Consider the following 13,178-nt stretch of genomic DNA (forward strand, 5'->3'; position numbering starts at 1 on the left):
CATATGATGCACATGAAGTTTATGATACTTGCAAAAATTTCTTAAAATAGCCTTAGGTACTAGAATGGGGATGTTCCACACAAACTACGACTGTACATCCTTTTACCTTGGCTGTAGTCGATACCCCAAAACAGTTTTGGGATATTTATGTAAGCAGGTTTAGAAAGTCGTTGAGTCTACATAAAAGCACGCATCACGTCTGTTTGTATTAGTGTGTGGTTGTGAGCGTCGCTGACTGACTGACCATCGGAGTTGGCCAGTCTCTGTCTGTACAGGGACTCATTCTTCCAGATGTCCTCTTCACTCTCTGCCACCAGGAGCGAGTTACACACATGGCTGTCGTGGAGGTCCTGGAGTAGCAGACGCTGTGGAGAGACAAAGTAGAGGAGAGGCGTGACAGAAGAGAGGGGCGAGACAGAAGAGAGGGGCGAGACAGAAGAGAGGGGCGAGACAGAAGAGAGGGGCGAGACAGAAGGGTTAGTGCCTGTTCCAATATCCACACTAGCACACTACTTAGAATGCAAGCGTAATACACTGCTTAGTTATAAGAGGACTGTGCTGTGGACATTTGAATGTAGCCTTAGAGGTTGAACAGCACCAACCAGACTGACAAAGGGAGGGAGGGTTAAGGGCTAGGACTGCACTTTAGTGTTGCTACTTGCTATACAAGCAATAAAAGTGGCAGATGTGTCTTGAAGGGCGAGAGCTTAACCTACATTTCACAAACAATTTTTTCATGTAAACGTTTTTATTCAGGTCAGAGGATCCCAGTCACATAAAGGAGTGTAACCTACCTGATTGACGATACGGCAGATCTCTCCAATCTTCCTCACCACCATCTGATGCAGCCGTAAGTACTCTGGAACCTCCTCTTCTTCCTCCTCCTTCTCCTCTACTCTGCCCTCCTTAGCTTCATTGAAGCTCCTGTACACAATATGCCATGATGGATTTATATCTTACAGGTCTCTTGCTAAATATATTTTATCTCAGTAGCTAGGTTCCCATCCAATTTTCGACAGATTTCCATGCGCATAATTTTTTTTTGTTGTAAGATGCGTGAAGAGGTAGCGCACATAAAAAAAAAACTTTGGCACTAAAGTCCTAATGTACCGAATACAAGTTAATACAAATATAAGTTCACTGTGTTTCCATGGCATTTTCCACTCTCTCAATGATTTTGTCACAGAAACTGTTGCGATAAATGGCAAACTTGCCCAATCTGGTTTTCGCGCATGTTCTCTAGACAACAGTTTGTTCATAAAGTGGACAGGTTAGGTTATATGATGAGATGGATAAGAGCAAGATTATTCTTATTTGGTAATTGGCAGCTTTTTCCAAGTCATAGTAGGAGGACCACACAACATAGCAGCAACGCATGACTGCAAATTTACTTTGAAATTATGGTTATTCTATCAACAACTGCGCAAGAAATCGTTTGAGCCGCAATTTGTTGCATAATTCATTAAACCGACACAAAAAGATCCCACCATGTCGAACGAACACATTAACTGTTGACATTTCTGAAATTTAAACGACACTTCCTGATTCAGTCAACGCTGTTGTGATTTCTTTTTTTGTTTATATATACACCGTATGACTTTACTCGCATAAAAACTGTGGATGGAAACGTGGTTAGTAAGAATAATATTGTATTTATGAAATGTATTTCTAAAAAGGGTTCTCAGGAGCTAAATAATGGAAACATTAAGGAACAATTATGCCATGTCAGATGGCTTTCTGAAAAGTTCAAATGGATAAAGATGAGAACCAGTTATGAGCTGGATAACTGCCTAAGCCTCTCCCTCACCTAGACTGAGAGTACACCTCCACTCTGTCCTGGTGGATCTTAACGATGAGCCAGAAGTCAGGCATCAGAGGGGCCTGGGACTCCTGCTCATCCACAGTGGGGCTCTCACACTCAGAGTCACTGCTGCCACCGTCATAACCTGAAAATATACAGGTAGATGTGTTTTTTGTTGTTGTTATGTCCCAGAGATCAGTTATCATGAGAATTGGTATCATAATCATTATTATCATCATTGGCGTTACCATCAGTGTTATCATCACCATCATTATTGTGATGAAGATCATCATCCTTATAATCGTCATCATCATTATCATCATGATAATCAACACTATAATCATCATCTTTGTCATCATCACTATAATGTCCATCTCTTACCCAGCATGTCAGAGTCCAGGCTGCCTTGACTGGAGACCACACTCTGGACTCGACTGGGCCTCAGCTTCCCGCTGCCTGAGGAAAGAAGGAGATGGGTTCTATAGTCTCACGCCACAACACATTCACCTGAGTCAGCACAGCCCAAGGGCATGTTCGCTAGGGCACATGTAAAATGAAAACAACAAATGTATGTTTGAATGTACAGACAGTACCCAACTGTTTCACAGAGCATTCTTCAAATTTGTACCTACTGAACACAACCCAGGCCCAATTTAAACAACCCTCCCTAGCACTGACCAATCTCAAGAGCTCCACTATCCTCGACTCGCCAAAGCATGACTGAGACCCTCAGGGCTTTTTCCTCCTCCCTTCTCTCCTATCCTGGCAGGGCCTATGAGTCTCCCCAAATCAGTGTTGGAACAAGTACCCCAGCGAGAAGAGAGTACAGGGAGGGGGCGGGGGTCATCACATGTATTATTCTGTCTGTCTGTCAGCTCTGAGCTGAGCTGTGTGCTGCTCCCTGTTGATTTGGTGAGGAGAGGGAGAAAACAGCCTGGAGGTAGACACTCAGTAAAGCTGCAAGCTAAGCCAAGAGACTTGTGCTGTTAGTGCTGCTGCTGATGATTCACTCACTCACACAACACTAGCTCACTTCTCAATGGTTTATCATCGGTTTGTCAGTATCTGCTACACACAGCTAGCCTTGCAAGAGACACTCCACACAGAGGGTAGACGACAACACATCCGCCACACTGGCACCTTAGTCCCCTCCTGTACTCCCTGTTCACCCACAACTGAGAGGCCGCGCACGACTAACACCAACATTAATTTTGCAGACGACACGACGGTGGTAGGCCTGATCACCGACGACGATGAGACAGCCTATAGGTAGGAGGTCAGAGACCTGGCAGTGTGGTGTGAGGACAACAAGCTCTCCCTCAACGTCAGCAAGACAAAGGAGTTGATCGTGGACAACAGGAAACAGAGGGGTGGGCACGCCCCCATTCACTTCCTAGATCTGTCCGCCTGGCCAAACTAAGCAATCGGGGGAGAAGGGCCTTGGTCAGGGAGGTGAGCAAAAACCCGATGGTCACTCGGACAGAGCTCTAGAGTTGCTATGTGGAGATGGGAAAACCTTCCAGAAGGAAAGCCATCCCTGCAGCACTCCACCAATCAGGCTTTTATGGTAGAGTGGCTGGACGGAAGCCAATCCTCAGTAAAAGGCACATGAAAGCCCGCGTGGAGTTTGCCAAAAGGCACCTAAAGACTCTCAGACCATGAGAAACAATATTCTTTGGTCTAATGAAACCAAGACTGAACGCTTTGGCCTTAATGCCATGCGTCACGTCTGGAGGAAGCCTGGCACCATCCCTACGGTGAAGCATGGTGGTGGCAGCATTAGGCTGTGGGTATGTTTTCAGGGACTGGGAGACTAGTCAGGATCGAGGGAAAACCTGCTCCAGAGTGCTCAGGACCTCAGACTGGGGTGAAGGTTCACCTTCCAACAGGACAAGGACCCTAAGCACACGGCCAAGAAAATGCAGGAGTGGCCCTGCCAGAGCCCGGACTTGAACCCGATCTAACATCTCTGGAAAGACCTAAAAATAGCTGTACAGCAACGCTCCCCATCCAACGTGACATCCAACCTGACAGCGCTTCAGAGGATCTGCAGAGAAGAATGGGAGAAACTCCCAAAATACAGGTGTGTCAAGCTTGTAGCATCATACCCAAGAAGACTCGAGGCTGTAATCGCTGCCAAAGGTGTTTCAACAAAGTATTGAGTAAAGGGTCTGAATACTTATGTAAATGTGATATTTCATTAAAATAATTTGATTGATGAGGGAAAAAAACTAATCAATTTTAGAAAAAGTCTGTAACCTAACAAAATGTGGAAAAAGTCAAGGGATCTGAATAAGGCACTAAAGTATGTCGAAAAGAAAATGAACATATATATATTTTTCTAATATAATCTTTAAGAACTAATAATCACCAAAATAAAAGCTAAACAGAATAAAAAATTACAACAATGAAATTAGCATCATTCATTATGTTATTGTGTTTGAGCAAAACACAGCATTATACATGGCAAGCATTAAAACAGCAAAAATGTCTCTCAGCTCCATGGAGAAATCTGTAGAATTGGAGGAAATTGGCTTACAAATGCAACAATTTCTCGACAGCACCAAGATGGGGACCTCTAAAATGGAGCCGCGTCGACCGTGCTCATTTCTCCGCCCACCACATAAGCCCCTTTTTTATCCAGGAAAAAAAACTGTACTGAGCGATGTGTTGTGTTTGCCCCAAATAGAACATTTGTATTCAGGACATGAAGTATATTTCTTTGACAAATGTTTTGCAGTTTCACTTTAGTGCCTTATTGCAAACAGGATGCATGTTTTGGAATATTTGTATTATGTACAGGCTTCCTTCTTTTCACTCTGTCATTTAGGTTAGTAGTGTGGAGGACTACAATGTTGTTGAGCCATCCTCAGTTTTCTCCTATCACAGCCATTAAACTCTGTAACTGGTTTAAAGTAATCATTAGCCTTATGGTGAAATCCCTGAGCGGTTTCTTTCCTCTCCGGCAACTGAGTTGGGAAGGATGCCTGCATCTTTGTGGTAGCTGGGTGTATTGATACACCATCCAAAGTATAATTAACTTCACCATGCTCAAAGGGATATTCAATCAGTTTTTTTTTATTTTGACCCATCTACCAATAGGTGCCGTTCTTTGTGAGGCATTGGAAAACCTCCCTGGTCGTTGTGGTTGAATCTGTGTTTGAAATGCACCACTCGACAGAGGGACCTTACAGATGTGTGTACAGTATGTGTAGGTATGCACTAGACGACCAGTTCTTATAGCCTTCAGCAGTGCCCTTATCCTACTCCTCCTCTGGTGATGTAGAGGTTAACCCAGTCCCTGTAGCCACCAGTACTACACCTATTCCCCAGGCACTCTCATTTGTTGACTTCAATAACCGTAAAAGCCTTGGTTTCATGCATGTTAACTTCTCTAGGGTAGGGGGCAGTATTTTGACATCCGGATGAAAGGCGTGCCCGTAGTAAACTGCCTGCTACTCAGGCTCAGAAGGTAGGATATGCATATTATTAGTAGATTTGGATAGAAAACACTCTGAAGTTTCTACAACTGTTTGAATGATGTCTGTGAGTATAACAGAACTCATATGGCAGGCAAAAACCTGAGAAAAATCCAACCAGGAAGTGTGGAAATCTGAGGTTTGTAGTTTTTCAAGTGATTGCCTATACAGTATACAGTGACTTAGGGTTAATTTTGCACTTCCTAAGGCTTCCACTAGATGTCAACAGTCTTTAGAACGTTGTTTCATGCTTCTACTGTGAATGGGGAGAGAATTAGAGGTCCTGGAAGTAGATGAGTGAGAAAATGACAAGAGCTCAGTGGCGCACAATCACGTGAGTGTTAGCTGTGTTCCTTTTCTTTTTTGAAGAGGTCTTGTCCGGTTGGAATATTATGGAAGATTTATGATAAAAACATCCTAAAGATTGATTCTATACATCGTTTGACATGTTTCTACGAACTGTAATATAACTTTTTTGACTTTTCGTCTGAACTTAATGCGCGAGCACAGCGCATTTGGAGTACTCGACCGAACGCGCAAACAAAAAGGAGGTATTTGGACATATATATGGACTTTATCGAAGCAAATGAACATTTATTGGGGAACTGGGATTGCTGGGAGTGCATTCCGACGAAGATCATCAAAGGTAAGTGAATATTTATAATATTATTTCGGAGTTTTGTTGACTCCACAAAATGGCGGGTTTGGTTTCGTGTCTGAACGCTGTACTAAGATTATTGCAAAGTGTGCTTTCGCTGTAAAGTTTTTTTTGAAATCTGACACAGCGGTTGCATTAAGGAGAAGTGTATCTATAATTCTTTGGATAACAGTATAATATTTTATCAACGTTTATGATGAGTATTTCTGTAAATTGATGTGCTCAACATTACACGGCAATGTAAAATTGGGTTTTTGGATATAAATATGAACTTTATCGAGCAAAACAAACATGTATTGTGTAACATGAAGTCCTATGAGTGCCATCTGATGAAGATCATCAAAGGTTAGTGATTCATTTTAGCTGTATTTTAGGTTTTGTGACGCCTCTCCTTGCTTGGAAAATGACTGTGTGGTTTTTCTTGTCTAGGTGCTGTCCTAACATAATCTAATGCTATGCTTTCGCCGTAAAGCCTTTTTGAAATCAGACAATGTGGTTGGATTGACGAGAAGTTCATCTTTAAAATGGTGTAAAACAGTTGTATGTTTGAGAAATTTGAATTATGAGATTTTTGTTGTTTTGAATTTGGTGCCCTGCTATTTCACTGGCTGTTGGCAGTCCCGCATACCCCAGACAGGTTAACATCAGAAGCCTCCTCCCCAAGTTTGTTTTATTCACTGCTTTAGCACACTCCGGCAACCCTGATGTCCTAGCCGTGTCTGAATCCTAGTTTAGGAAGGCCACCAAAAATGTGGACATTTCCATCCCAAACTACAACATTTTCCGTCAAGATAGAACTGCCAAAGGGGGCGGAGTCGCAATCCTCTGCAGCGATAGCCTGCAGAGTTCTGTCATACTATCCAGGTCTGTGCCCAAACAGTTTGAGCTTCTACTTTTAAAAATCCGCCTTTCCAGAAATAAGTCTCTCACTGTTGCCACTTGTTATAAACCCCCCCTCAGCCCCCAGCTGTGCCCTGGACACCATATATGAATTTATTGCCCCCCCATCTATCTTCAGAGTTCTTACTGTTAGGTGACCTAAACTGGGATATGCTTAACACCCCGGCCGTCCTACAATCTAAGCTAGATGCCCTCAATCTCACACAAATTATCAAGGAACCTCGCAGGTACAACCCTAAATCTGTAAACATGGGCACCCTCATGTGCGTGAGGGAAAAAAGTATTTGATACTTATTTCCCTCATTAAAATGCAAATCAATTTATAAAATTTTTGACGTGCGTTTTCCTGGATTTTTTTGTTGTTATTCTGTCTCTCACTGTTCAAATAAACCTACCATTAAAATGATAGACTGATAATTTCTTTGTCAGTGGGCAAACGTACAAAATCAGCAGGGGATCAAATACTTTTTTCCCTCACTGTAGATATCATCCTGACCAACTTGCCCTCTAAATACACCTCTGCTGTCTTTTACCAGGATCTCAGCAACTACTGCCTCATTGCCTGCGTCCGTAATGGGTCCGCGGTCAAACAACCACCCTCATCACTGTCCTAAAACACTTCAGCGAGTAGGCCTTTTTAATCGACCTGGCCCGGGTATCCTGGAAGGATACTGACCTCATCCCGTCAGTAGAGGATGCCTGGATGTTCTACCTGTTAGGGCTAGGGGGCAGTATTTACACGGCTGGATAAAAAACGTACCCGATTTAATCTGGTTATTACTACTGCCAAGAAACTAGAATATGCATATAATTATTGCCTTTGGATAGAAAACACCCTAAAGTTTCTAAAACTGTTTGAATGGTGTCTGTGCGTATAACAGAACTCATATGGCAGGCAAAAACCTGAGAAGATTCCAAACAGGAAGTACCCTCTCTGACCATTCCTTGGGCTTCTTGGCTCTGTTTGCTGAAAATGTACGATCTTTGCTGTAACGTGACACTTCCTACGGCTCCCATAGGCTCCCAGAACCCGGGAAAAAGCTGGCTGGCTGAAAAACATTAGCGCCTTTGGTAAGTGGCCGATCAGAGGACCATCAGACTGAGGCGCGTGCACGGGGCGACCTCATGTTTTTACTTTCTCTCTCTTTGAACTAAAACACAGATTGCCGGTCGGAATATTATCGCTTTTTTACGAAAAAAATGGCATAAAAATTGATTTTAAACAGCGGTTGACATGCTTCGAAGTACGGTAATGGAATATTTAGAATTTTTTTGTCACGAAACGCGTCGGGCGCATAACCCTTATTTACCCTTTCGGATAGTGTCTTGAACGCACGAACAAAACGGCGCTATTTGGATATAACTATGGATTATTTGGGACCAAACCAACATTTGTTATTGAAGTAGAAGTCCTGGGAGTGCATTCTGACGAAGAACAGCAAAGGTAATAACATTTTTCTTATCGTAAATCTGACTTTGGTGAGGGCTAAACTTGGTGGGTGTGTAAATAGCGAGCCCTGTGATGCCGGGCTATCTACTTAGAATATTGCAAAATGTGCTTTCACCGAAAAGCTATTTTAAAATCGGACATGGCGAGTGCATAGAGGAGTTCTGGATCTATAATTCTTAAAATAATTGTTATGTTTTTTGTGAACGTTTATCGTGAGCAATTGAGTAAATTCACCGGAAGTTTGCGGGGGGTATGCTAGTTCTGAACGTCACATGCTAATGTAAAAAGCTGGTTTTTGATATAAATATGAACAATGTCCTAGAAGTGTCATCTGATGAAGATCATCAAAGGTTAGTGCTGCATTTAGCTGTGGTTTGGGTTTATGTGACATTATATGCTAGCTTGAAAAATGGGTGTCTGATTATTTCTGGCTGGGTACTCTGCTGACATAATCTAATGTTTTTCTTTCGTTGTAAAGCCTTTTTGAAATCGGACAGTGTGGTTAGATTAACGAGAGTCTTGTCTTGTCTTTAAAATGGTGTAAAATAGTCATATGTTTGAGAAATTGAAGTAATAGCATTTCTAAGGTATTTGAATAACGCGCCACAGGATTCCACTGGCTGTTACGTAGTTGGGACGATTTCGTCCCACCTACCCTAGAGAGGTTAAAAGTGCTTTCCTCACCATCTTAAATAAGCATGCCCCACTCAAAAAAATGTAGAACTATGAACAGATATAGCCCTTGGTTCACTCCAGACTTGACTGCCCTTGACCAGCACAAAAACATCCTGTGGCGTACTGCTTTAGCATCGAATAGCCCCCGCGATATGCAACTTTTCACGGAAGTCAGGAACCAATATACAGTCAGTTAGGAAAGCAAAGGCTAGCTTTTTCAAACATAAATGTGCATCCTGTAACACTAATTCCAAAACGTTTTGGGATACTGTAAAGTCCATGGAGAATAAGAGCACCTCCTCCCAGCTGCCCACTGCACTGAGGCTGGGAAACACAGTCACCACCGATAATCGAGAATTTCAAGAAGCATTTTTCTACGGCTGGCCACGCTTTCCACCTGGCTACCCCTACCCCGGCCAACAGCTCTGCACCCCCCGCAGCAACTTGCCCAAGCCCCCCCGCTTCTCCTTCACCCAAATCCAGATAGCTGATGTTCTGAAAGAGCTGCAAAATCTGGACACGTACAAATCAGCTGGGCTAGACAATCTGGACCTTCTCTTTCTAAAACTATCTGCCGCAATTGTTGCAACCCCGATTACTAGCCTGTTTAAACTCTTTCGTATTGTATGAGATCCCTATTAATTGGAAAGCTGCCGCGGTCATCCCCCTCTTCAAAGGAGGAGACACTCTAGACACAAACTGTTACAGACCTATATCCTTCCTGCCCTGCGTTTCTAAAGTCTTTGAAAGCCAAGTTAAGGAACAGATCACCGACCATTTTGAATCCCACCGTACCTTCTCCGCTATGCAATCTGGTTTCCGAGCTGGTCATGGGTGCACCTCTAGCCACGCTCAAGGTACTAAACGATATCATAACCTCCAACGACAAAATACAGTACTGTGTTGCAGTCTTCATCGACCTGGCCAAGGCTTTCGACTCTGTCAATCACCGCATTCTTATCGGCAGACTCAGTAGCCTTGGCTTCTCAAATGACTGCCTCGCCTGGTTCACCAACTACTTCTCTGATAGAGTTCAGTGTGTCAAATCGGAGGGCCTACTGTCCAGACCTCTGGCAGTCTCTATGGGCCGACTCTTTTCTCTGTATATATCAATGAGGTCGCTCTTGTTGTTGGTGATTCCTTGATCCACCTCTACGCAGACAACACCATTCTGTATACATCTGGCCCTTCTTTGGATACTGTGTTAACCTCCAAAATGAGCTTCAATGCCATACAACACCTCTTCCGTGGCCTCCAACTGCTATTAAATGCTAGTAAAACGAAATGCATGCTCTTCAACTGATCAATGCCTGCACCCGCCCGTCCAGCATCACTACTCTGGACGGTTCTGACTTAGAATATGTGGACAACTACAAATACCTAGGTGTCTGGTTAGACTGTAAACTCTCCTTCCAGACTCACATTAATTAAGCATCTCCAATCCAAAATTAAATCTAGAAATCTAGAAACCTATTTCGCAACAAAGCCTCCTTCACTCATGCTGCCAAGCATACCCTCGTAAAATTGACTATCCTACCGATCCTTGACTTCGGCGATGTAATTTACAAAATACCTTACAACACTCTACTCAGCAAATTGGATGCAGTCTATCACAGTGCCATCTGTTTTGTCACCAAAGCCCCATATATTACCCACCACTGCGACCTGTATGCTCTCGTTGGCTGGTCCTCGCTACATATTCTTCGCCAAACCCACTGGCTCCAGGTCATCTATAAGTCTCTGCTAGGTAAAGCCCGGCCTTATCTCAGCTCACTGGTCACCATAGCAACACCCACCTGTAGCACGCGCTCCAGCCGACATATTTCACTGGTCATCCCCAAAGCCAACACCTGCTTTGGCAGCCTTTCCTTCTAGTTCACTGCTGCCAATGACTGGAACGAATTGCAAAAATCACTGAGGCTGGAGACTTAGATCTCCCTCTCAAAATTTAAGCATCAGCTGTCAGAGCAGCTTACCAATCACTGCACCTGTACACAGCCCATCTGTAAATAACCCACTCAACTATCTCATGCCCATATTGTGTTTTTGCTTATTGCACCCCAGTATCTCTACTTGCACATCATCATCTGCACATCTATCACTCCAGTGTTGATGCTAAATTGTAATTATTTCGCCACTATGGCCTATTTATTATTGTCTTACCTCTCTAATCTTACTAGGTTTTTCTATTGTGTTATTGACTATATGTTTGTTTATCCCATGTGTTACTCTGTGTTGTTGTTGTCGCACTGCTTTGCTTTATCTTGGCCAGGTCGCAGTTGTAAATGAGAACTTGTTCTCAACTGGCCTACCTGGTTAAATAAAGGTGGGGGGGGAAAAAATGTGTAGGTAGTCATTCAAAAATCATGTTAAACACAAAGTGAGTCAATCCAACTTATTACACGACTTGTTAAGCACATTTTTCCTCTTAAACTTATTTAGGCTTGTCATAACACAGGGGTTGAATACTTTTTGCCGAAAGACATCAGTTTTTCAATTTTAATTAATTTGTAAAAAAAAATCTAAAAACATTATTCCACCTTGACATTATCGGGTATTGTAGGCCAGCGACACAAAATCTCCAATTAACCAATTTTAAATTCAGGCTGTAACACATACTGTACACATTTATACAGCGCCTTCGTTAAGTATTCAGACCTGGACTTCTTCCACATTTTGTTACGTTACAGCCTTTTTCCAAAATGGATCAAATAGCTTTTTTTCCCCCTCATCAATCTACACACAAAACCCCATAACGACAAAGCAAAAACAGGTTTTAGACATACTAAAATATCACATTTTCATAAGTATTCAGACCCTTTACTAAGTACTTTGCTTAAGCCCCTTTTTCAGCGGTTACAGACTTGAGTCTTCTTGGGTACAAGCTTGGTATACCTGTATTTTGGGAGTTTCTCCCATTATTCGCTGCAGATCCTCTCAAGCTCTGTCAGGCTAGAAGGTGAACCTTACAACCTGAACCCTCAGCATGATGCTGCCACCACCATGCTTCACCGTAGGGATGGTGCCAGGTTTCCTCCAGATGTGACGCTTGGCATTCAGGCCAAAGAGTTCAACCTTGGTTTCTTAAGACCAAAGAATCTTGTTTCTCATGGTCTGAGATTCTTTAGGTGCCTTTTGGCAAATTCTTATATGGACAGCTGTGTGCTTTTCCAAATTATGTCCAATCAATTGAATTTACCACAGGTGGATTCCAATCAAGTTGTCGAAACAAGTTGTAGGATGATCAACGGAAACAGGATGCACCTGAGCTCAATTTTGAGTCATAGCAAATGGTCTGAATACTTAAGTAAATAAGGTTTATATATTTATCAGTTCATTTTAAAAAACTGGTTGAAATTTTTGTTAAAGGGAGGTTGCTTGCAAGTTTATTGTGTATTGCTATTTGAACTGTATTGGTGTAGGATTGTCACGCCCTGACCAGGTGAACTCTGCTATTTTGGTCAGGGTGTGGCATTTCTATGCTTTATTTTCTATGTTTTGGTTATAGCCTTTCTTTGTGTTTTATTTCTATGTTGGGCTCGGGGGTGATTTCCCAATCAGACAGCTGTCGCTTGTGAAGTCTGATTGGGAATCACATTTAAGTTCCTTTTCCCCCACGATGTTTGTGGGTTGTTGTCTCGTTATTTGAGCACGTAACGTATTGGCAGTTTTTCCTTGATTTTGTGTACATGTTTAATTCTAGTGTGTTAAATAAACATGTATTCGCTCCCAGCTGCGTTTTGGTCCGCTTCCTCGTCTCCCGACGACAATCGTTACAGAACAACCCACCGAACCAGGACCAAGCAGCGGGAGGAAAAGGAGCGCGAGAGATGGGCTCGCGAGGGGAAGGAGTTCTGGACCTGGGAGGAGATCATGTCGGGGAGAGGACCCTGGCGGAAGGATTCCCAGGTCGAGGAGGAAAAGCCAGCCGGTAGACGGAGTCGCAGGCGGCGGTCGAGGAGGCCCGGAAAACAGCCCCAAGAAAATTTTGGGGGGGGGGCTAATGGGGTGGTCCGGAAGGGCAGAGGAAGAGCCCAGACCACTGCTCTCGTGGGGGATGACGGCGGAGGAAGAGAAGGAGATGAGGCGTTTGATTGAGGACCTGCAGAGGGAAGATCTGGAGGAGGAGCCATGGTATGCTGAGTTGCGCGCTGTGTCGCCAGTGCGCCCGCACAGCCCGGTGCGTCCGGTGGACATGCCCAGCACATGCCGTGC

At 43.4% G+C, this 13,178-nt stretch overlaps 1 protein-coding gene across 5 annotated transcripts in view; it reads right to left on the bottom strand.

The window, feature by feature from the left end:
* LOC115192317 (KICSTOR complex protein SZT2) overlaps window positions 1–13,178 on the bottom strand; it is a 114,161-nt gene that overhangs the window by 51,417 nt on the left and 49,566 nt on the right. For all 5 annotated transcript variants that reach the window (XM_029750676.1, XM_029750677.1, XM_029750678.1 and 2 more), the window contains 4 exons: window positions 2,183–2,257; window positions 1,808–1,946; window positions 795–924; window positions 245–365 (listed from right to left, as the gene is read on the bottom strand). In XM_029750676.1, the coding sequence (XP_029606536.1) occupies window positions 245–365; window positions 795–924; window positions 1,808–1,946; window positions 2,183–2,257 (465 nt within the window). The remainder of the gene's footprint in view (window positions 1–244; window positions 366–794; window positions 925–1,807; window positions 1,947–2,182; window positions 2,258–13,178) is intronic.

Source organism: Salmo trutta, chromosome 4, assembly GCF_901001165.1.
Source record: "Salmo trutta chromosome 4, fSalTru1.1, whole genome shotgun sequence".
In the NCBI taxonomy this organism is placed as follows: Eukaryota; Metazoa; Chordata; class Actinopteri; order Salmoniformes; family Salmonidae; genus Salmo; species Salmo trutta.